Raw genomic sequence first — 22,489 nt, forward strand, 5'->3', positions numbered from 1 at the left:
AGCACTTTTTATGTGGCTCAGGAGCTTAACCTTTTATTTTTGAAAATTTTTTCCCTGGATGACTATTAAACAAAAATTCCCTGAAATATGTCACTAATAGTTGCCATGATTTTGTTTGTCGTTTTCTATGTGCTTTTATTAATCAATCCTTTGATCGTAGGTATGTTCATAATGGAGGATGACCGTTTTGGCAGCAGCTCTACTAGTACATTTTTCCTTGACATCAGTGAAGATGCAGAGCCAGCATTCTATGATCGACCTGGACCTATAAAGGATAAAAATTCATTCCCATTCTTTGCTTCTAGTAAACTTGTGAAAAATCGTATTTTAAATTCACTTACTTTACCTAACAAAAAACATCGTAGTAGCAGTGATCCAAAAGGAGGGAAACTGTCATCTGAAAATAAGACAAGCAACAGGCGGATCAGAACGCTTACGGAGCCCAGTGTTGACTTTAATCATAGTGATGATTTCACACCCATGTCCACAGTACAGAAAACATTGCAATTAGAAACTTCATTTGTTGGGAATAAGCACATTGAAGACACTGGTAGTACTCCAAGTATTGGAGAGAATGACTTAAAGTTCACCAAGAGTCTTGGTACAGAGAATCACAGAGAAAACACAAGCCGAGAGAGATTAGTTGTAGAAAGTTCAACAAGCTCACATATGAAGATACGTAGCCAAAGTTTTAATACAGACACTACAACAAGTGGCATAAGTTCAATGAGCTCAAGTCCTTCACGAGAGACAGTAGGTGTAGATGCTACGACTGTGGACACAGACTGTGGAAGTATGAGTACTGTGGTAAGTACTAAAACTGTTAAGACAAGCCACTATTTGACGCCACAGTCTAACCATCTGTCTCTCTCCAAATCAAACTCAGTGTCCCTGGTGCCTCCAGGTTCTTCTCATACACTTCCTAGAAGAGCACAGTCCCTTAAAGCACCCTCTATTGCCACCATTAAAAGTCTAACAGATTGTAACTTTAGTTACACAAGTTCTAGAGATGCCTTTGGCTACGCTACACTGAAAAGACTACAGCAACAAAGAATGCATCCATCCTTATCTCATTCTGAAGCTTTGGCATCTCCAGCAAAAGATGTGCTGTTTACTGATACCATCACCATGAAGGCCAACAGCTTTGAGTCCAGATTAACACCAAGCAGGTGAGCAAAATAAACATTTAAAACTGAACAACAATGGTTGCATTTTAACAGACTTAAATGTAAAGCATTAGCCAAGTTTTATGTCTACATAAGCCTCAGAACTGACCTATTATAATTGTTTACTATGGTAGGCTGTAAGCTCCTAGTTACCCGATATGATTTGAAATGGATTCTTGCAGCTGCGAGGGGGGAAAAGAGACTCCTTTAGGCCCTGAAAATAAACATATATGCTTTGCAAGGACACATAAGTCACAAGCTTTTTTTTTTATTTATTTCTCGCTTCTGCAAGGATCGATTTTAAAAAGAAGCATGTTGGGGGAATCAGGAGCTTAAGACCTACAATAACAAACAACCTTTTCAGGTAGGTCAATTTAAGGCTCCAAAAGTTGACCTCTTTTTTCTTTTTCTTTTTTTTTTTTGGTAAGATAACTGAGAATTTCAGTGAAATTCTTTTCAGTTTGTTTTGAGTAGCTGTGATTATTAAGTAGGAACCTAATGAACATTAAATGAATTACTTGGCCCTCAGGATTCAGCAATAGCAGTTTGCCTGTGCTTAAGAACATTTAGGGGATTTCTATGCCATATCTAAAGATTATATCAAGCTGGTCAAAGTGAACAATTTAGATTTTACCTTTAAAAGATAGGCAGTTTTAAATTTGATTGTTGCAGAGTTTTCTTTACCTATTTTTTGTTGTTGTTAGGCCCAATACTTCTAAAAACTTTCTTAGTTTTAGATTATTTGTTTATGTTTATCTACATGTATTGGTATTTGTCAAGTACTGAGAATAGTGCCTGGCACATCTTAAGCACTCAATAAAAGTTAGCTATTAATTATCATCATCATCATCATTATCATTATTGGTTGTTCCTTCATGTGATCCATTGGCTATTATATAACCAAATTCTTAATAACGTTGTTATTAAGCAGTTTTGTTTCAGTAATTCTAACACATTTAGTAGAAGGGGTTCCTGGTAGCAGATAATCAATTATACGTCCTTTTATAGAATTTCATAAAATATGTGGTAATCTCATCTGCCTGGAACTCATCAGCTTTGGTACCCACATCAATTCAGAACAAAGCCAGGCAAACCTCTCAGCAGCTCACCAGTATAAATCCATGCAGTCAAGTTCATGAATTTTATTCCAAGACGGTATCTCTGACCTGCTTTCAAAGTTTGTTGATATTTATTCTAACAAGCTTGAGTACCAGGTTTTCAGGCCTATAGAAGAAACAAATAGAAGCTTCTACTGGTAGGCACACTGTAACAGGAAAGGACAGCTGATAAAATTGGTAGCAAAGGAGGAAACTTTTATACTACTACAAAGTATTTGAAAACTCAAAGACCACAGCAGCCTGGTAGCATTCAACCAGGGGTAGTAAGTTATATTGCACACTGAAATGAGCAGGAAAAGTACCGCCACCTTACAGTGCAGTACAGTAGCTAAAGTGCTGTCAACTCAGAACCATCCAGTTCGGTTTATTATATCTCATTGAAGCAGATATTTCTATCCAAATTGATTAAAGCATAGATAAAAACCTAAAGCATAGATAAAAACCTTTAGTGCTTAAATATTCATAGGAATGACCCAGAAAATACAGCTACACCCAATGACTTATTCCCTAACCAATCTGGGTTCTTCGGATCTTATTTCTTGTATTCTGTGTTGTTAGAACAGGAAAAGGATATTTGGAAATTTTACTCCTAGAGTAAAATGCCAAGTTATTAATATAGGTGTTTTTAATATCTTGGACGGGAAAAAGATAAAACGAAAAAGCAGTCAAGAGAAACAGGAACAGCTTGTGCAAAGGCATGAAGGCATAACAAAACTTCATGTTCCTCAAATCTTTCATTTATTCTTCAAATTGTGTTTACTACGTAGGTTCCATGGAGGAAAAAGTTGTGTCGGCATTAGTTTTCTTATTCCTATTTCTACCTTTGGTTGATTGTGAGAAATGAAAATGATAGAAACTGCAAATTTACTTTAAAGTAATGGTTTGGAATATAGGCTGAGAAGATTTTTTTGTTGTTGCTTTCTTATAAAATTAAGAGCAGGCGTACTGATAGCTGTGGTATAATGGCTAACATGAATCCAGCAATCTTAAAAATCATATCTCACTGAGATATTTCCTTGGGGCATGGTAGAACAAACACTGAAGTAGGAATCCTTGATGGCAAGTTTTAATGCTGGCCCTGAGTGAAGGAACTTGGACAAAGTTCCATAAATTATGCTGTCTTATCGGCCTGGAATTTGACAGCTTTGCAAACCTCATCAATCCAGAACAAAGCCAGGCAAACCTCAGTTGCTCACTTTTATAAATCTGTGTAGTCAAGTTCATGAATTTTGAAATATGTAGGCCTCAGTTGCCTCATCTAGTGGAGATTGGACTAGATCAATGGTTTTAAACTTTTTAAATGTTGCTTTTTAAATAGAGATACCCTGTCTTCACAAAAATGTTTCTATGGAACCCAGTATGTAGACTAGATAAAAATGGAGCTACTCTGTTTGAAATCGGGATTGGGAAGGCTAGTAATCCAGTAATTCCTTGCCCCCTCTCTAGTAGTCCTTGAAGGGTTTTTTGGAGTCAAAGAGATATAACAAGAGTACAATTTAAAAACCGCTGGCCTATTTTATGAAATTCGTGAATTTCAACTATTGGTGGTTTTCAGTAGAAATTAGGGATGGTTTTTGCTATGATAATCTTAATAGCTACTATTTATTAAGCGTGTATTTTGCATGCTTTACAAAATAATTGTTTTAGTATCAGGCTACATTATTACATTTTAAATGACTTGGGTTTCTGTAATAGCAATATGTATATATATACTGTTCAACTTTGCATGGTGCCTTGTATATACAAAGCAGATGCCTGGTAAAAATTTTAGCATGTCTATTGCATGAACAAGAATCTATATGAGAAAAGTGTATCTCATGGAAATATATTTGTTATGGAATCAGTAGTAAGGAGTGCATTGAGGAAATATCAGTGCTTTATATAAGACTGTCTCTTGTAATATTTACAAATGATACCATTTTTTTTTTTTAAGATTTTTTTTTTTTTTCCCCCCAAAGCCCCAGTAGATAGTCGTATGTCATAGTTGCACATCCTTCTAGTTGCTGTATGTGGGACGCGGCCTCAGCATGGCCGGAGAAGCGGTGCGTCAGTGCGCACCCGGGATCCGAACCCGGGCCGCCAGTAGCAGAGCGCGCGCACTTAACCGCTAAGCCACGGGGCCGGCCCCAAATGATACCATTTTTCCTATTTTGTATCTGTCTTCTGTGTTAACATAAATCTTATATGTTGATAAAGTATTAATTGCCACACAAAGAATAAGTAATTATTTTTCACGAAAATAATATGAAATAGAGTTAATAACTAACAATAAATGCCCTTAGTTATATGATGGCTAGCCCTGGTGGTCTAGTGGTTAAAATTTGGTGCTCTCACTGCTATGGCTCGGGTTTGTTTCCTGGTCAGGGCACCACACCACCCGTCTGTCAGTTGTCATACTGTGGCAGCTACATGTTGCTGTGATGCTGAAAGCTATGCCACCAGTATTTCAAATACCAGCAGGGTCACCCATGGTGGACAGTTTCAGTGAAGCTTCCAGAGCAAGACAGACTAGGAAGAAAGAAGGACCTGGCCACCCACTTCTGAAAAAATTGGCCGTGAAAACCCTATGAATAGCAGCAGAGCGTTGTCTCATATAGCGCCAGAAGGTGAGAGGATGGTGCAAAAAGACCAGGCAGGGTTCCGCTCTGCTGTGCACAGGGTCGCTGGGAGTTGGAATTGACTGGACTGCACTAACAACAAGTCACATGATAGCAAATCTGGTAGTCTCCAGTGATTGTGAAGATAGTCCTTGGATTATACCTCTGACTTCTGAGGTCAGTTTTTTTTACTTTTAGATGTTGAAAGCTATCTTAATTGTGCACCTTTTCACTTTTATCTGGGAGACCATAACAGTTGTTTTTGGTAGCAGTCAACATTATTGATGACCTCTTGTACGTCAATTTATAACAGCTAAATATTTTCAAGTATTTATATGTTGTCACTAAAAAAGATGGCACTGTTGTATACTTGACTATTTTTTATGAAGGTATGAAAATAAATTATAATTTCTTTATATGATTAATATTACAAATTAAGACACTAATGCAAGTGTTTTTTTATATTATAGGTTCATGAAAGCTTTAAGTTATGCTTCGTTAGATAAAGAAGATTTATTAAGTCCTATTAATCAAAGCACCCTGCAGCGATCCTCCTCAGTGAGGTCCATGGTGTCCAGCGCGACGTGTGGTAGTTCAGATGACTATATTGGTCTTGCTCTTCCAGTAGACATCAATGATATATTCCAGGTATCATAAATTCTGTTATTTTCTTGTGAGTTGGTTTTCTGTTTTTTCATATTCTCTATTGCTTACTAGAAATTAGAATTTAGAATAAATACTAATTTTGGGGAAGGTGATTTTTTAAGGCAGTTGTGTTTAAAGAAATTTTATGATGGAAATTTTTTTGCCTTTCTCGACTGTCCCATATTCTTTTTTGGGGGGGGGGGGGCGGGGGAGGAAAGATTGGCTCTGAGGTAACATCTGTGCCCATCTTCCTCTATCGTGTATATGGGACGCCACCACAGCATGGCTTGATGAGTGGTGGTCAGTCCCTGCCTGGGATTCGAACCTGCGAACCCCGGTCCACCAAAGCAGGGCATGCGAACTTAACCACTGCACCAACGGGCCGGCCCCTGTCCTATATTCTTTTATTTAGTATCTCCGAATCCCCAGAAGATTCTTTTATTTAGTATCTCCGAATTTCCAGAAGATTATCCTTCCTTCTCTTCCCATACTAAATCGGCATTGTTTGATTTATCAGTATATTCTCTATAGAAATTTAGAGAATTCCTGACCTTGCTTTTTAGTCACATTTGACTTATTCCTTCTTGTTTTTTTTTTTTTTAATTGAGATATAATTGACATATAACTTTGTGTAAGTTTGAAGGGTACAGCATATTCCTTGCTTTTTTAATCCTTGATCCTATTTATCCCCTACAGGGCAGCCACATGTTGTGCCCAGTTAAAAGAGGTGACCCTCATCCCATGTAATCCTAATCACAAATCTCTAGATGATAGGTAGTACTAAAGAATACACATTTGTTCAGAAGTCTAAAGATATTTTAGATAAATTCTAAAATAGTTATTTTAATATCCATTTAAGTCACCAAGAATAGATAAAGACTTGAAAGATTATTTGTTATTTTGTCAAGTTTTGGTAATTTAACCTTCTTCAGTAACCTTTTCATTGTAGGTTCATGTGCTATAGTAATTCTATTTAAATTGCATTTTATTCAATTTTGCTAATATTCATAAAGTGGACTTCTTTTTATAGCAGGACTTACCATGATTTATATCTATTTTAGGTAAAGGATATTCCCTATTTTCAGACAAAAAACATACCTCCACATGATGATCGAGGTGCAAGAGTGTTTGCTCATGATGCAGGAGGTAATGCGTGGTTTTTGTTCTCATGAGACTCCTCTTTATATTGAAAAGAAAATTCTTTTTAAAAGAAAGTTAATTAAAAAGAAAGTTCTTTTCAAGTAGTATGACACCAAAAATTCAGGTATACTTACTTTTGAGTCAACTTAAAAATTATACCAAAATAATTGCTTGAGTCAATTTAAAATTAAACCACAATATTTTTTTGTGAGGGACATAAGAAAGTATTTTTCCAACTAAGTACTCAGCCTTTCAAGAAGACAAAAACTGGATCAGTTGCTTCTGTTTTAAAAAAATAATACGTAAAAAATTTGTAACACTAATCCTTTTAGGTCTAAGAAACAGCTGTTTGGGGGAAAGGAGAGAGATAAACATGTAGTTATACATTATGCGATTGCTCTTTGTTATGAAGTGTAATATCTTAATGAATATATGCATAACAGCCACAGGTTTAAAGCTTCATAATCTTGATGATTTTTTTAAACAGGTACCTCTTTAGACTCAGAATTATTACTTTTCTTAATGCAAATATTGAGGATAATTGAAATGATGCCTTGATTGTATAATCTTGATTTTCCATTTTGTATCTAAAACCTCATATTAAAGTAATGTCAACATATCTTCTGACTTTAATTATTTTCCTAATTCAAAGCAAATTATCCTTTTTTCTCCCCAGTTAAGGTTAGATTTTGACTCATAAAAAGAGTTCTGGTTTTCTTCCCTAATTTCCTTTCCTTAAAATTTCACATAGTTTAAGCCATCTTGAAAGAGATGTTATTGATACTATCTTTATCAGATTATGTTTTATATTTACTTATGCACAGGTCTTCCATCTGGAACTGGAGGTCTTGTAAAAAACTCTTTTCACTTACTACGACAGCAGATGAGTCTTACGGAAATAATGAATTCAATCCATTCAGATGCTTCTCTGTTTTTAGAAAGTACAGAAGACACTGGACTTCAGGAACATACAGATGATAACTGCCTTTATTGTGTCTGTATCGAAATTCTGGGTTTCCAGCCCAGTAACCAACTAAGTGCAATATGTAGTCATTCAGGTGAGTGATTATGTCCGTCTAGATTAATCCACCTGCATTTGAGTCTGATCCAGTCACAAGTCATCTCCCAGCCCTATTGATCATCCCTCTTATTCCATTTTCACTACTTCAGCCTTCATTCGGTCACTCAGCATCTCCCTATTAGAATGTTACTGTTTCAGTCTCCAGTTTTGGCCACTTCCAATTCATCTTTCATGCTATTGCCTGGGATTGATCTCTTGATGATTCTTTACTGACTACTCATGCCCAGCACACAAGACTGTTTGTATGACCTGCCTAGTGTCTTTTTTCAACCATTCTCCTATCTTATAATTAACATACCATTACTGACTGACTTGAAGTTTTTGAACAAACTGTGCTCTTTTTTTGTGATTCAAGGCATGAAAAATGTATTTTTCACTGCTGTTCTCTCTTGCCTCTCCCCTTCCTTACACACATGCAAGCTCACACACAGACACACACATCATCTACCTCATCCTAAGTGTCAGGAGTATTATATCTGCGAAGCCTTCTCTGACACTCTAAGTCAGATGTTGACACTCCTTCCTCTTTACTCTTGTTGACCTTTGTACATTGATCTCTTGTGATAATTATTGCTTAGTTAATTTTTTCCCTTCTATTGAATAAGTTCCTTTAGGGTATGGTCTGACATGTCTTTTCATTTTTATATTTCTAATACCTAGCTTCGTACTGCTTTGCATAATAGACACTCAATATGTTTTTGGTGAGGGAATAAATAAATTGAACCAAGATTCAGCTTTTCTATATGATTCAAGAAGTGACATATATTAGCAATTTCAAATTAGTATATATGTGTTTAAAGCGTTACCATAGATAGCTTTTCTTGGTTAATATCACTTAGCCACCCTCAGGAAAACCTAGTGATGACCAAAGTTCTCTGGGTCACTCTTCCAAATTTCTCCTTGGTATTGTGATTCAGAGCTTCCCAACTGATGAGTTGCAGCACACTGATGTGCCACAGATAGGATATGGGTGTGCCAGGATATTAATCCCCTCAATGGTTCCATGCCTCAATAGGGTCTGGGTTTGACAAACCCCTGGACTGGGCACTTCCCACTATGAACAGCCCTGTCCAGGGCCCCAGCGTGCTATAATTATTTTTATTTTCTGTGAGTGAAAAGGTTTGGGCAGTGTTGTTCTGAAGTATTGGACACAGTAGAGAAGATGCTGTCATTTTGCTATACATCATTTATGATATTTTAATTCCTGAAAATTCTGCTTCTTCATTAACTCATTCAACAAATACTTATGAAGCACTTACTGTGGAGTTTTGCTAGTCTGTTCTTTACTTATTTATCAAACAAGAAATAGGGAAGCCAGCCCCATGGTTACCCAGTCACAAGATAATCACAGCTAGTTCTAATCCATTTGTGATCTGTAGCTAGGAGAGTGATCAAGCAGAGTGTCATGAAGTTTGGGACTTATGAAAGACTTGCTACAGTTGGAGAGGCTCTCACCTCAGCAGAGCCTTTAGAGCCCCTCAGCTTGATATTCTAGTGACATGAAGTGTTAGATTGAGGAGGAACAAGGGGAAAATAACTCTTAATTGGGAAATGATTATAATTTACTTCTAATACCTATCTCAGAAGTATGAAGGGAGGGAGGCTAATTGTTAAAATGTCACTGAACCTTGACTCATTCATGCACTCAACATAATATTTATTACGCCTCTACTATAGGTCAGACTTTCAACTAGATGCTAGGAGAACAATTTGGAGGAAAAAAAGTAAAAAGATATTATTTTTGCATTCTTGGAGCTTTAGTCCAGTGGGGATAGAAAAGGAATGATTGCTTGATTGATCATTTGATCGATCAATCAGTCGATTATACAAATATACTGCATTTGTAACAAATGCCATCAAGAATAGATACATGATATTAGCAAAGAAATATAACCAAGTAGGCAGGTCAAAAAAGAAACTTCTGAAGAAGTTACTCTTGAGCTGTGTTCTAAAGAATGAATAGAAGCTAAGTGAAGACTGGAGTATAGAGAATTTTAAGACAGAGGGAACAGCATGAGCAAAGGTCTTCTGATGGGAGTGAGCATGGGAAGTAGAAGGGACTGAAAAGACAGCTGTATGAATGGAGCTCAGAAAGCAAGGGGGAAGGAGATACAAGATCAGCCTAGAAAGATAGGTAGAGACCAGGCCCTGCAGAGCCCTTGTTACCCAACGTGTGGCCAGTGGACCAGCAGCGTCAGCATCACCTGAGAGCTTGTGAGAAATGTAGAATCTCAAACTCTACCCGACACACAATCAGAATCTGCATTTTAACAAGACTCCTAGATTATTCACGTATACAATACAGTTTGAGAAGCACTGCTATAGGCCACGTTAAGGATTTTGTGTATCGGAAAGACGACATCCTTATTATGGCAGATAACTAAAAAATAGACCCTCTACTATTTAACAGTCGTTTTAAAAGGACATCAAGACTTGAACACAAGACATTTCATTCTCTAAAATTCCTGTCTGGTGGTAGTGGTGGCAGTGGTTCAAAAAATTTTAAAGCTCAGAGGAAAGGCTATTAGAAGAGGATAATTAGTCAACATTTTATTCTGTGTCTGCCACCTTCACAGATGTTGCATTGTGTGGTTCTAGTGTGCAAGGCAAAATGTTGGCCTTTCAAAATTTAGTATTGTAGGTTTCTGTTGGGTCTAATTTATAGTACACCACATTTGCCCTAGTGTAGCTAACCAACTTAGAGCGGGAAACCATAAAAGTGTTTTAGACCAGTCCATCTGTGAAAGAGAGAGCATTAGAAAAAAATCAGTCAACTATAAAAGACAATGGCAAGAAGATCAGTTTGAGTGTCTAGGTTATTAAATTGACAATTTGTGAGGAGTAGGTAGAAACTACACAGGGGAGAGGAGGGCCCTAAAGAGACAGTGGTGGGGGCTGGCCCGGTGGTGCAAGCGCATGCTCCGCTGCGGCGGCCCGGGGTTCGGCACTTCGGATCCCGGGCGCGCACCGACGTGCTGCTTGGCAAGCCATGCTGTGGTGGTGTCCCATATAAAGTGGAGGGAGATGGGCATGGATGTTAGCCCAGGGCCAGTCTTCCTCAGCAAAAAGAGGAGGATTGGCATATGTTAGCTCAGGGCTGATCTCCTCACACACACACAAAAAAGACAGTGGTGGTTTTCAAAGTTATTTTAGCTGCGAAATCGTTGTTTCATTCAAAATCCATACAAAAGACCACTGGTATGCTGATGAGGGTGTAAGGGGAATGATGGGGTGGAGCCCCACCCACCTGGCCTTGCCCTAAGTGATAAAATGGGGGCGGGGTGGGTGCTAAGGCTCCAAGAAACACATAAGATCACTACTGTAAACAGAGCAGAGCAGTGAGCTTTGGCATCAAGACTTAGGCTTAAAGCCACACTTTTTCACCTAATTAGTTATTTGATCTTGGTCTACCTAAATCTACCTACTTTCGCTGAGCTTTAGTTTTTATTTTTGCTTAAATCTCTAAATGGAAATAATGATACCTACCTTATGGCATTGTTTGGTATTTAATAACATGTAAGATTAGCATTCACTAAACTCTCTGTAAATGGGAACTCATAGTAACTTGTTTATGCTAGAACTTATTCTCTCATAAATTCTGATAGTTCACTTATGGTGATCTTACTGTGCTCCTAAGGAAAAACTCCTTCCTCACTTCTTTTTACATCTCCTGCTGCCCAAGAGTATTACTTATCAAGTGGTTATATATATCAGAGCTAAAGCTCCTCACAGGAATTCTTAATTTTTTCATAAACAATTGTTTCAGCATTTCCCATAAGCTATTTTGGGACTTATTGTGTGCTGGTAGGAAAAAATTAACTTGTTGTTTTTCTGAATGAGCCCATATGGATTTATATTTATTATTTTTTGCTCAGAGCTTTTTATTCTTTCCCACATATAGTGGCATTTAGCTGAAGTCAGCCTTATGCTTAGATACATAGAGTAAAGAAGATATCGAGTCTTTTAGGGTTTGGTCTGTCCTGTGCTTCGTCTCTCCATTTTTAATTGAAAGATAAAATAAAGCTAAGCTAGAGTATGATTAATTAAAAAGAGAGGAAACAATAAAAGCAAACAACTAGAGTTAAGAAACTAAACATCAATCATATAGATAAAACGATTTTGTTTATGGCCAAAATACTTCATCCAAATTAAAAATAATCTTGAAATGAAATGTCTTGAATAAAAGTGTGTCTAAGCTCATTACATTGAATACTTCTTAGGAGAAGGTGGAAAATGGTCCCTAAAGGTAAATATCATCAACCTAGCATGCACGGTTTTGCTTTCGACAGACTTATAGACATTATCTGCCACACATAAGAAAAAGTAAGTCAACTAGCTGTTGCTTGCCCCATTTCCAAGAGTTTTGGGTGCTCTTTATTCTGCCAGTTTATAAATAGCGCCCATATTCTGCCCACATGTTCTCTGTAGTTTCCATTTAACGCTTGTAATTATTTCATTAAAAAAAATTTATTCATATGGTTTAGCATGTTTCACACATGCAAAAAATGCCCTATGTAGTAAACACCTTCTGTTATCATTATCCTTAAGATGCTGTTTCACATCTCCAAATGGATAAACTAGTTATTTTGGAACCTGGCTTAGCTAGAGGAATGATTTTTTTTTTTTGTTTTTTTTTGTTTTTTGATGAGAATGAATGCCACTTTTAGAAATAGGATGCAATTCTAACAGGTTAGAAATGTTAGAAATCATCACTGGTTAAAGGTGAGGCAGAAATAAATTATTTTATAATTTTTCAGAAGCATGTCAATTGAAGAAAGTGTAGCTTTCTTGCTCTTACCTGTGCTGGAGTATTTTGTCGTTATACTCCCTGGGTAGTTAATCAACTGAGTCTAAAATAATATTTTCATCTCTTAATCTGATTATTCAGCATAACTGATTTTTAAGTATATCTTTAGTTCTCAAATCATTTGGCAGTAGTTTTATTTTTAAAATCAATGTATAATTTAAGTAGTGTGTTTTACTTTTAAGTGCCTTGACAAAACACATGATTTCCTTAATAACCAAAATTTTAAAACTATGCTGAATTTATAGATCTTTTCCAGGGAACCAAAGCTTTTTCTGCTTAGTGTTATATGAGTAGTAATCTTAGGAAGTACTTAGAGATGAGATGAGGTGGTGATATTTCTATTCAGTGGAAAACAACAGAGGGAGAGGTAGTGTGTGTTGACATTGATCTAGGTTCCTGGACTTCTAAAAATTATAGCATTTTTCCTCTACTCTGACAACATGCTGTAATGGAAAGAGTACTGGACTAGCTATCAAGAAGTCTTACTTTCTGACTGAGTGTGTGTCTCCTCTCTCTGAATCTGTTTTCATTCGTGAGATGAAAGCTTTAACTAATTTCCAATATTTTTTTTTTTTTTTTTTGGTGAGGAAGATTAGCCCTGAGCTAACATCCATTGCCAATCCTCCTCTTTTGGCTGTGGAAGATTGGCCCTGAGATAATATCTGTGCCCATCTTCCTCTGTTTTATATGTGGGACGCCTGCCACAGCATGGCTTGATAGGCAGTGCGTAGGTCCGTGCCTGGGATCCGAACCTGAGGACCCCAGGCCGCCAAAGTGGAGCACGCAAACTTAACCACTCTGCCACTGGGCCGGCCCCCAATATTTCTTATAGTGGTAAAGTTGTATGGTTTTATAGGTCGCCCAATGTTAACTCCCTAAATGGATAACCAAAGACTTCCTGATTTCCATTTGCTCTAATCACTTAGTTTAAGTGCTCAGGAAAATTTTAAATAAAAAAAATTCATGTCATTTTAGCAACACTAAGATGTTTAGTGGACTTCAGAACCCCATCTAGGAGTACCTTAGCAATGCATGAGTAGTATAGTAAATTTAATTTAAAAGAATGAAATGATAATTCAGGGAAGTATGCTTCTTATATTGGTAATTATTAAATGGGAAGAAAGCAAGTCATAGAATAATATATATAGTATGATCCCACTTATATACCCAAAGAGGAAGAAAGAGAAATTTAAAATAGCAAAAGATCTGAAATTATATGTATATCAGACTTTTAACCACATTTTCCTATGGAGAGGGGTATTTAGTTTGGGGTTGGGAGGGATAGGAGAGGGGATTGATAAGATGTCTTCACGTTTTATTCTGTATACATCTTTATTTGAATTTTTAAAATCACATATTAATGTATTTTTGTAGTTGAGGAAAATAAAATCTTATGTAGAAATGTCTTTAGAATTTAACAAATTTCGCTGTCTGAGCAGTCTGATTTTACTTTGTAAATCTTCATCATGGAAAATAATTGTTGAAAACTAGAAAGAAGTTATAAGGAATCATTTCCTCTGTAGCATACAATGCAAGCATAGGAATTAAGCCATTGTGATACTTTAATTGAAATAATTTTCTTCAGACCTTCAAGACATTCCATATTCTGATTGGTGTGAGCAGACTATCCATAATCCCTTAGAAGTGGTTCCCTCTAAGTTTTCGGGGATTTCTGGATGCAGTGATGGAGTGTCTCAAGAAGGGTCAGCCAGCAGCACCAAAAGCACAGAATTGCTACTAGGTAAGTTTTCAGATTCAAATCTAAGCATTGTTACTAAATACTTAGTTTTGTTGTTGTTGTTCGTAAACAATGTTAATTAAAGTTGTCTCAAAACTATGACAAGTCAGTGTTAGTGAGGCATATTTAGCCAACTATTGCGCCTGTATCACTCACTGATATGTACCCTCTTAGCTGTCTGCTTTTATTAGAAAGAATTTTGCTCCCAAATTGACGAGCAGATCATTCACAATTTATCTCAGTTTTAGATCTTTAGGTCAAGTTTAAAAACAAATTCCATGAGTTATAATCATTTTCTATTGTAATATAGATAAAATATTTTATGTTCTTTTCAGGTGTTAAAACAATTCCAGACGATACACCAATGTGCCGTATACTCCTTCGCAAAGAAGTTCTCAGATTAGTCATTAATTTGAGTAGTTCTGTTTCAACTAAATGTCATGAAACCGGGCTTTTAACGTAAGTAAACTATGAGCATGAGTATTCTTTGTTTGTTCTGCTTTTTATGGTGAAAAAGATACTTGAAATACTTCACAAATTAGACTAATAAGCTTGCATCAGTAGTTCTCAACTGTATGGCATGTCTGTGTGAGGCTAGATTTTCTTCATATACTTCAACCAAAATAACATATGTTAATAGATTAAATGCAGAAGCAGGTATGTGAATCCAGCTATCTTGTATTAAGATTTTCAAGAGATCTGTAAAAATGTAAAACAGTGCCACTCTTCTCACTTTTTTAGTTTTGGAAAATATAGTTATTTTTCATTAAAATATATGTATTTATGTTAACATGTAATGGATTTTTTTTTAAAGAATTAATAAATATTTTGAAATTTTCTCAATTTTAATTTCTGTTTGGTAATTATTGATGGCTATACCCCATAAAAAAATAAACTTTTTGGGGTCCTCAATAATTTTTAAGAAAGCAAGGGAATCCTGAGACCAAAAAGTTTGAGAAAAGCTAGCCTACATAAAACAAATGATATTTTCTTGGTTTGATTTTTCCCTATTTTTCTTTCTTTCTCTTAATAAAAATTGCAGAATTTTTATTGTTGTTATACATCGCAGGAACATGATAAAGGAAAATTCAACCTGAATCTTCAGCATCTTTGATTTGCACTATTTGAAGCAGTGGTCCTCAAAAGAAATGCACCTCAGGGTCTCCTGTGAGACTTTAAAAAAACAGTAACACAGATGCCAGGGTCTCCCTGCAAACCTCCTGGCCAGTAGCCCTAGGAGTAGTGGGTCCTTAACCTGTGTGTTACCCCACCTCGCCCCACAGCCAATTCTCAGATGCTCTCCTAGCTAAAAGCGACTGTTTGAAAGATATAAAGAGAGCGCCCAGTCATGGATATTAATAACTTCAGTCTAACTTTAAAAACTTCTTTCTGTTTTAAAGCTTAATTTTGAAAATATGTGAGTCATTCTAGGCTGATAAATAAAATTTGCAATTTCTCATGCCAGTGAAAAAAATATTTCTAACTTCCCAAGAAGTATTTGGGTTTTGATCATTTTAAGACATAACCCCAAACTTAAAATGTCTAATTTAAGTGTGAGGTAGGAATATTTAATATTTTATATTCTATGCCATCACCCCACATATGCCATCTAATCAATATCTGGAGAAAAAATATTTAAAAAGTGATACTTTGTAGGAAAAATAGGTAGGTCATTATTATAATTTTATCACACCATAGTCTTGTCTTTTATTTTAGAATTAAGGAGAAGTATCCTCAAACGTTTGATGACATATGCCTTTACTCTGAGGTTTCCCATTTGCTGTCACACTGCACATTTAGACTTCCATGTCGGAGGTTCATACAAGAATTATTTCAAGATGTACAGTTTTTACAAGTAAGTAGGATTTGTACTTACGAAATTTATTTTTCAAGAATAATTCTGTTTGAATTAAGTTAAAAAAGAGATAATATCTGTTGGTACACTAGAAAGTCATTAACAATTTACCACTTTGTTTCTAGATGCATGAAGAAGCAGAGGCTGTGTTGGCAACAGCACCAAAGCAACCTATAGTTGATACATCTGCTGAATCCTGACCTCATATTTATGATGTATATAGATATATACTATATATATTCATATTTGTGGATTTCCTAAAAGCCTCAGAAAAAATGCTGACTGACTGGGCAGCAAAGACAGGAGTATCTTCTGTACACTGTTCCAGCAATTACTGGGTACCTGAACAGTTGGAACTGCAGACTTCCCTAACCAAAACAACTTCCTCTCTCCCCCATTGAGCCCTTTTGGGGGTTCATTGTTCGTTACCACAATTTTAAGAGTTTTAGTTACCATTGTATGCAAGAGCCAAGCACTGAATACCTACATAGGTTTTCTATTTTTTCATTTTAAAAGCAGTGGAACAATTACAGCGGAACAATAATAGGATATGCAGAAGCACCCTTCACACAGCTATTTCTGAATTCTTTTTTTAGGGTTAATACAAAGATGCCTTGTTTGTTAACTAATTCGTGGAAACCAGGAATCCTTGTATCTGAGGCTGCATCCTGTTACCACAACAGGGTGTGCTGCAACTGCTGGTATTCGAGGGGGAACTTTGGCCCTTCCACATTTTTCTTAATGTTTGTAACACTACTTCAGAGGTGTGTAACCTCAAAGCGAAAGAAGAGCCTCAACAACCCGGGACTTATAAGTTATTTTTATGTTGCTAGACTTGCATAAAGTTTCTTATTTGTTTTCCGTCTCTTAAGTTTTGTTGCAATGTGTTATTATAGGCTATTTGAACTGATTAAGGTTTTTCACTACAGTTCCTGATTAAAATCAGAAAATCATCTTATAATTCAAAGTATTTCTCATTTATAGATTGCATATATTTTCAGCGGACTTCTGTTTTCATCAACTTCCCATATCACCATTTTAAACAGGAACTTGAACAAGCACTATTAATTAGACCTAAAGCAAAAGAAAGCATTAAATAACACTTTGGATCTCCTGAGGAAAAGATAAGTTTGCCTACAATTTACACATTCCATGGGAAAAGAGAGCCATATTTCCTTTTAAGAAATCATTAATAAAACTTAATACAATTAAAAATTGTAGTGAAAAGCCTTAACTACCAAATTTTAAAGCAGCAGTAATTTAATTTTTATATCAGTGTTCTTGTTTTGCACAAACTAAATGCAGTGATAGGTGAGTTTATGAGTACAGTAATTGCCTTTATCACATTTGTGAAGTTGTTAAGTTGATGAGGGCAAGGTTTTGTTTATTTGTGTGTTTAAGTTGTATATGTCTAAAGATATTTGGAAATCTTTACAGGAATTAAACATATGCAAATTTGTGTGTAAAAATAGCATAGCCATTATCAATAGAATGCTTGTAAATGAAAGGATTATCTTTTTTGAGGTCTATATTTAAATAGAAAAAGAAATCCAGCTGGACTGATTAGGACCCTTTTTTAATTCGTGTATACCATTTTTACAGTTACACATCAGCTTTTGGCACAGTCATAGTACATTAATATTTTCCCGTATTACAGATCCTTTTTATAATGGGCTTGTTCTGTGAGATCTCTGTAAAGAACCCTGTGAACTAGAAAACATAACTCACAGAGATACTTTTTTTTTTTTTTTTTTAATTTACTGGCACTGAAAGTTCCAATTGGGATGAAGCATTTCATCTCACTTCATAACACCTCTTTGACTGCACTTCAGTGAATTGTTCTTATGTGCACTGTGTAGCAACTTACATTATAACAAAACAGAAAAGGGCTGTAAGCTGCTCCTTATGTTAAAAAGTGGTTCTTCAGCTTTTCTCCATAAAATCCAATTGAAGGAAGATAAAACAAATACTTTTTTTTAACTTTAATTTATCACTGAACCCAAGTGTTTATTTAAATGTCAACAGTACTTCTAAGAACGTTACCTGTTACCTTGGTCTTTGGTCTTGGATGATTAAACTGCCTTCCAGGGAACCAAATGTCAGAGATACTAGACCAAATAGTGGTTAAAAACTCCAAAGGAGGTAATGTAGTAATCTTATTCATAATGGGATTAACATATTTTAGACATTCATTTTAAACACTACCTCAGTTAATATAGAGTATAAAATCTGTGGTTTAATCCCTCAAAACTTAACAGTAGTTCTTGTTTGTCACATACACACAACCATCCCCATCCCTGGACCTCACCTCACTCATCCGTCCTGAAATGAAGTCTTCGTTACTATTAGCCTGAACAGGTTTTTTGACTATTACTTTGAAAGACATGTATGTATACATCATAATATTTGCCTCTAGCACGTAGTTCGGGGAGACACTCAGAGCTTTGTGGTTATCAGTAATATAAGAAAAAAAATGTCAGTAACTTAAATGTATAGTGCTATTTCGTTTATCCATGTTGCACTGACAGGTCTAATACGTTTTCTTTAAGTACTCGTTTGTATAAAAGTAGACTTTTATGATGAAAAATGCTCACATGCAGTGCCAAGTGATTAACTTAGGTGTTTAAAAATCTTAAATTATAGCAGAAAAGGTTAGGAATGGTGTCAGTGGTAATAGAAATAATTGAGAAAATCATCTATTAAATAAGAGATATTACCAGACTATAAAATACCAAAATAATGTCAATACTGTAGTTTTTCAAGATTTTAGAATTAATCTTAGTCCATATAAATTTGTACTATTGATAATTATTGAATAATTTGGAGGAATTTGGGCCGTTATGCTGGTTGTAAACTGTGAATTTCTAATTGTAAAGTGAATTGTCATTTCTAATTGAAATTTTTTTCCAAGAACAGATTTCAGTTTCACATACTAAGTAAATACTGATAAATAAGGAAATGAGATAATAGTATTTGTAACTAAATATGACCTAAAATTTCTTACACTTTTATTTCCTGTTTATGCTTAGGTAGATTGAGGGGGGAAAAAATCTGTTCTCCCTAATAAGAATTTTTCTAATAAAGATGGGTAGCATAAGGACATTCTGTAGGACAGTGACATTAAAAGTGGCTCTTGTGGAGGTATATACATTATTATACTAGTTACTCTAACATCATGTGTACAAGTCCTTTTGAAATGGTGGCTTTAATAGTTTTCAGCTCTTTTATCCAGAGCTTGAGATAATTAAAGTTGAGTTTTTCAGGGCATATTACAATGGCAAAGTGTTCAACAGTGAGGTGTGGATGCTTATTTAGATTTGTCTACTGCTATTTATATAAAAATTGTTTTCATTCCATTCAGAGAATGCCTTTTATCCCCACATTAAAGCACAGATCATTAAGCAATAAAAACCAATCAAATTATCATCCAAATTATAACTGCAATTATTTTTGCATGGTAAGAGTGAGGTGCTAATTTTGTATGAGATGAGCTTTGTAAACTACCTTGGGAAAGGTCCTTTGGAAGTAAGGTTTTTCCCCTTTTGTCCTGTGCTTCCAGTTTTGTCTCAAATTCACAATCCATTAAAACATGGGAAAAAAGAAAAGATAGAATTGAGAGAGTTTTTTGAGAAGAGCTGTTGGAATAAATCTAGAACATCTCAGATTTTCCAAAATGTAAGTTGGGAAAGGTCTCCCTTGTCTCCTCATTCAGGAAATACATTATTACCAGCTTAATTTCACGAGTATCACTACAGTGAGAGTTTCAGTATAAAAGCATACCAGTGAAATTAATAGCAATGCTTATCAAACAATATTGAAATCTGTGAGAACCTTTCTAGGAGCATTCTTTTTTCTTTTAGTTCCAGGTTAGTTCCAGGGTATTTTTGATTCATAGTAGGTTTATATGACTGACATGGAATGTGGATTTTTTCCCCCTTTGGAGTATTTTTGTAATGTAGGTGAATAGCTATGCCACAGCATGCATAAATTGCACATTTTGTTTGACTTTCTTTATAAAATATTTAATTTGAAAAGTATAATTTATGCCAAAAAAAGTATACCTTGTAATTTTGCCACTAAATGGGTTGATTTAGCACAAAATGCAAAGTCTTGGGGCAGAGGGGGGGAGATAAAAAGTTTTCATAGAGAATAGTTGAACATTGTTCCATTACTGGCCTGTCAGAAACCCTAAAGCTGCATTGTAAAACAAATGGTGTAAATTAGTTTTGAAAAGTGGTAAGGGATTGTGAAAAAAATCTCAGACTTAATGCTCCCTAACCACAGTATTTTCTTCTTTTTTTTTATTAATACGCTGCTACAGATTTGGAGGTTCTGGTGTTTGTAGGTCACTGAACAGACATTGAAATCTGATTTATATTGTATAACTGTAACATAGAAAGAAAAAGTATTTATATATTTTCCGTAAGAATATTTCATTGAGTTGTGTATAATTTAAACAAGGTTTGTCCCCAAATGGTTTTGCTCACCTTGATTTTTTGTGTGTGTGATTTTCTTGTTTTTGTATAATGTGTACAGTTTATGTCAAGGGCATTAAAAGCCTCCTGAAGCATAATCTTATCAAAGGGATACATTGTTAATAAAATGTACTTAAAATTCTTAAACTTGTGTTCTATTTGAAATTTTAAAACAGGGTTGATTTGAATTAAATACCACTGAGGCTGATACATGTGACTCCCAGTAAAAGTGACTCTTAGCTACCACAGATAGAATCTAGTTCAGTAACAGATTAGTGGCTTGTTCCAAATGGTTAAATTAGCTATTTACCCTTTTGTAAACATTCTTCATAATCTAATCAAACAAATATCTTTACAGTTTTTATTTTTTAGTTTCAAATCATTATAAGGGGTTTGGAAAACTGGTTCTGTCTTTAGACAGAACAGTTCTGAATTTTTTGAGAAATTAATGTATAATATAAGTGATGATGGTATGACGGTGACTTCTGTGGCAGGTATTTGATTTCTCACACAGAAACTGGCATGATCAGATAGGATCACCTACAGCCACCTAGTGGCAAAAGAAAATACCATGGGAAATTTTTACCAAGCCTGGAGAATAAAATTCAGTGTCAAAGCTAGGGTCTGTTATAGTTGATTAAATGTGGTAAAATGTATGTCTCACTTTCAGAAATAGATTTGTTTTGGATAATTTGGTCTTTAAGTGCATTTCTGTATATCATTTCCCATTGCCTTCCACTATATATGTATGTCATTCAGCAAAAACGTAGTTGGCCCCAAAATAAACTGAAAAGCACACTTCATCATCATCATACAGCTGATCTTTGAAAAATGGGATAATATAGCTGAACTTCAAAAAGTTTGTTTCATTTTTAAAAACTGGTATATAAAAATACTCAAAGTACTGTATTAGTCAGGCTGCTATAACAAAATACCACAGACTGGGTTGCTTATAAACAAAGGAATTTATTTCTCACAGTTCTGTGGGCTGGAAGTCTGAGATCAGAGTGCCATCACAGTTGGGTGAGGACTCTTGTCCAGGTCCCAGACTTCTCGTTGTGTCCTCACATGGTGGAAGCAACAAGGGAGCTCTGTGGGGTCTCATAAGAGCACTAACCCCATTCATGAGGGCTCCTGCCTCATGACCTAATCACCTCCCAGAGGCCCCACCTCCTAATTCCCTCGTCTTTGGGGGTTAGGATTTCAACATGAATCTGGGGGGAGACAATCATTCAGACCATAGCAACTACTTTTGTATTGATTTCAAAAAAAGAAACCAAAATATACTAAAACTTTGTTTCTCTAATGCTTATCTTAGAGGACTAAGACAACTACATTTGCTTAGTCCTTTAAATTGACTATATTTATTGTGCTGTAAATATCATTTTAACTGCTAATTCTGAAGGCTTTTTCTGTTGTATCTCTTCGAGGATTTTAAAAGTTCTCCTTTATGCAAAATTTTTTATATGTTTTGTAAATCCTCTGAGATGAAAGCCAGCTTCTTTTCACAGAGCTCTTAGAAGGAACATTAGATGTGTCTATTTGAACTTGATTTTCTTAATAAGTACACATTCTAGTGGAGAATCAGTTTCACTAGACTTAGTCTGAGTCAAGTGTTAGCATGTCAGCAAGCGTTTTCAGCAGCTCCAGCTTCCCAACCTGAACCCTCACGGTCCCCTTTGTGCAGCTGAGGACCAGTCTCCAGGCTGATGTGGTATCACTAATGCTGGTCCTGCCCACCAGCAAAATATCCTGATATTTCTAAGGAATTATTACTAATTTGGTTTTAGGTGCGATTTTTTTTTTAAAGTATTATGGCGATGTTAGAACAAGTAGAGCCCATTTAGAGAAACACAAATATTTATGA

The 22,489-nt window shown here is 35.6% G+C and overlaps 1 protein-coding gene across 7 annotated transcripts in view; it reads left to right on the forward strand.

Annotated features, from left to right (window-relative positions):
- RICTOR (RPTOR independent companion of MTOR complex 2) overlaps nucleotides 1-20,769 on the forward strand; it is a 114,961-nt gene extending 94,192 nt beyond the window's left edge. For 4 of the 7 annotated variants that reach the window (XM_058564191.1, XM_058564194.1, XM_058564197.1 and 1 more), the window contains 9 exons: nucleotides 161-1,169; nucleotides 1,459-1,530; nucleotides 5,352-5,529; nucleotides 6,588-6,672; nucleotides 7,491-7,724; nucleotides 14,140-14,295; nucleotides 14,628-14,751; nucleotides 16,009-16,147; nucleotides 16,273-20,769. In XM_058564191.1, coding sequence (XP_058420174.1) covers nucleotides 161-1,169; nucleotides 1,459-1,530; nucleotides 5,352-5,529; nucleotides 6,588-6,672; nucleotides 7,491-7,724; nucleotides 14,140-14,295; nucleotides 14,628-14,751; nucleotides 16,009-16,147; nucleotides 16,273-16,347 — 2,072 coding nt within the window. In that variant the 3' untranslated portion in view covers nucleotides 16,348-20,769. The remainder of the gene's footprint in view (nucleotides 1-160; nucleotides 1,170-1,458; nucleotides 1,531-5,351; nucleotides 5,530-6,587; nucleotides 6,673-7,490; nucleotides 7,725-14,139; nucleotides 14,296-14,627; nucleotides 14,752-16,008; nucleotides 16,148-16,272) is intronic. The other 3 variants (XM_058564193.1, XM_058564192.1, XM_058564195.1) reach the window with 3 other exon arrangements.
- The last annotated feature ends 1,720 nt before the right edge of the window (nucleotides 20,770-22,489 follow it).

Source organism: Diceros bicornis, chromosome 20 (assembly GCF_020826845.1).
Source record: "Diceros bicornis minor isolate mBicDic1 chromosome 20, mDicBic1.mat.cur, whole genome shotgun sequence".
Classification (NCBI taxonomy): Eukaryota; Metazoa; Chordata; class Mammalia; order Perissodactyla; family Rhinocerotidae; genus Diceros; species Diceros bicornis.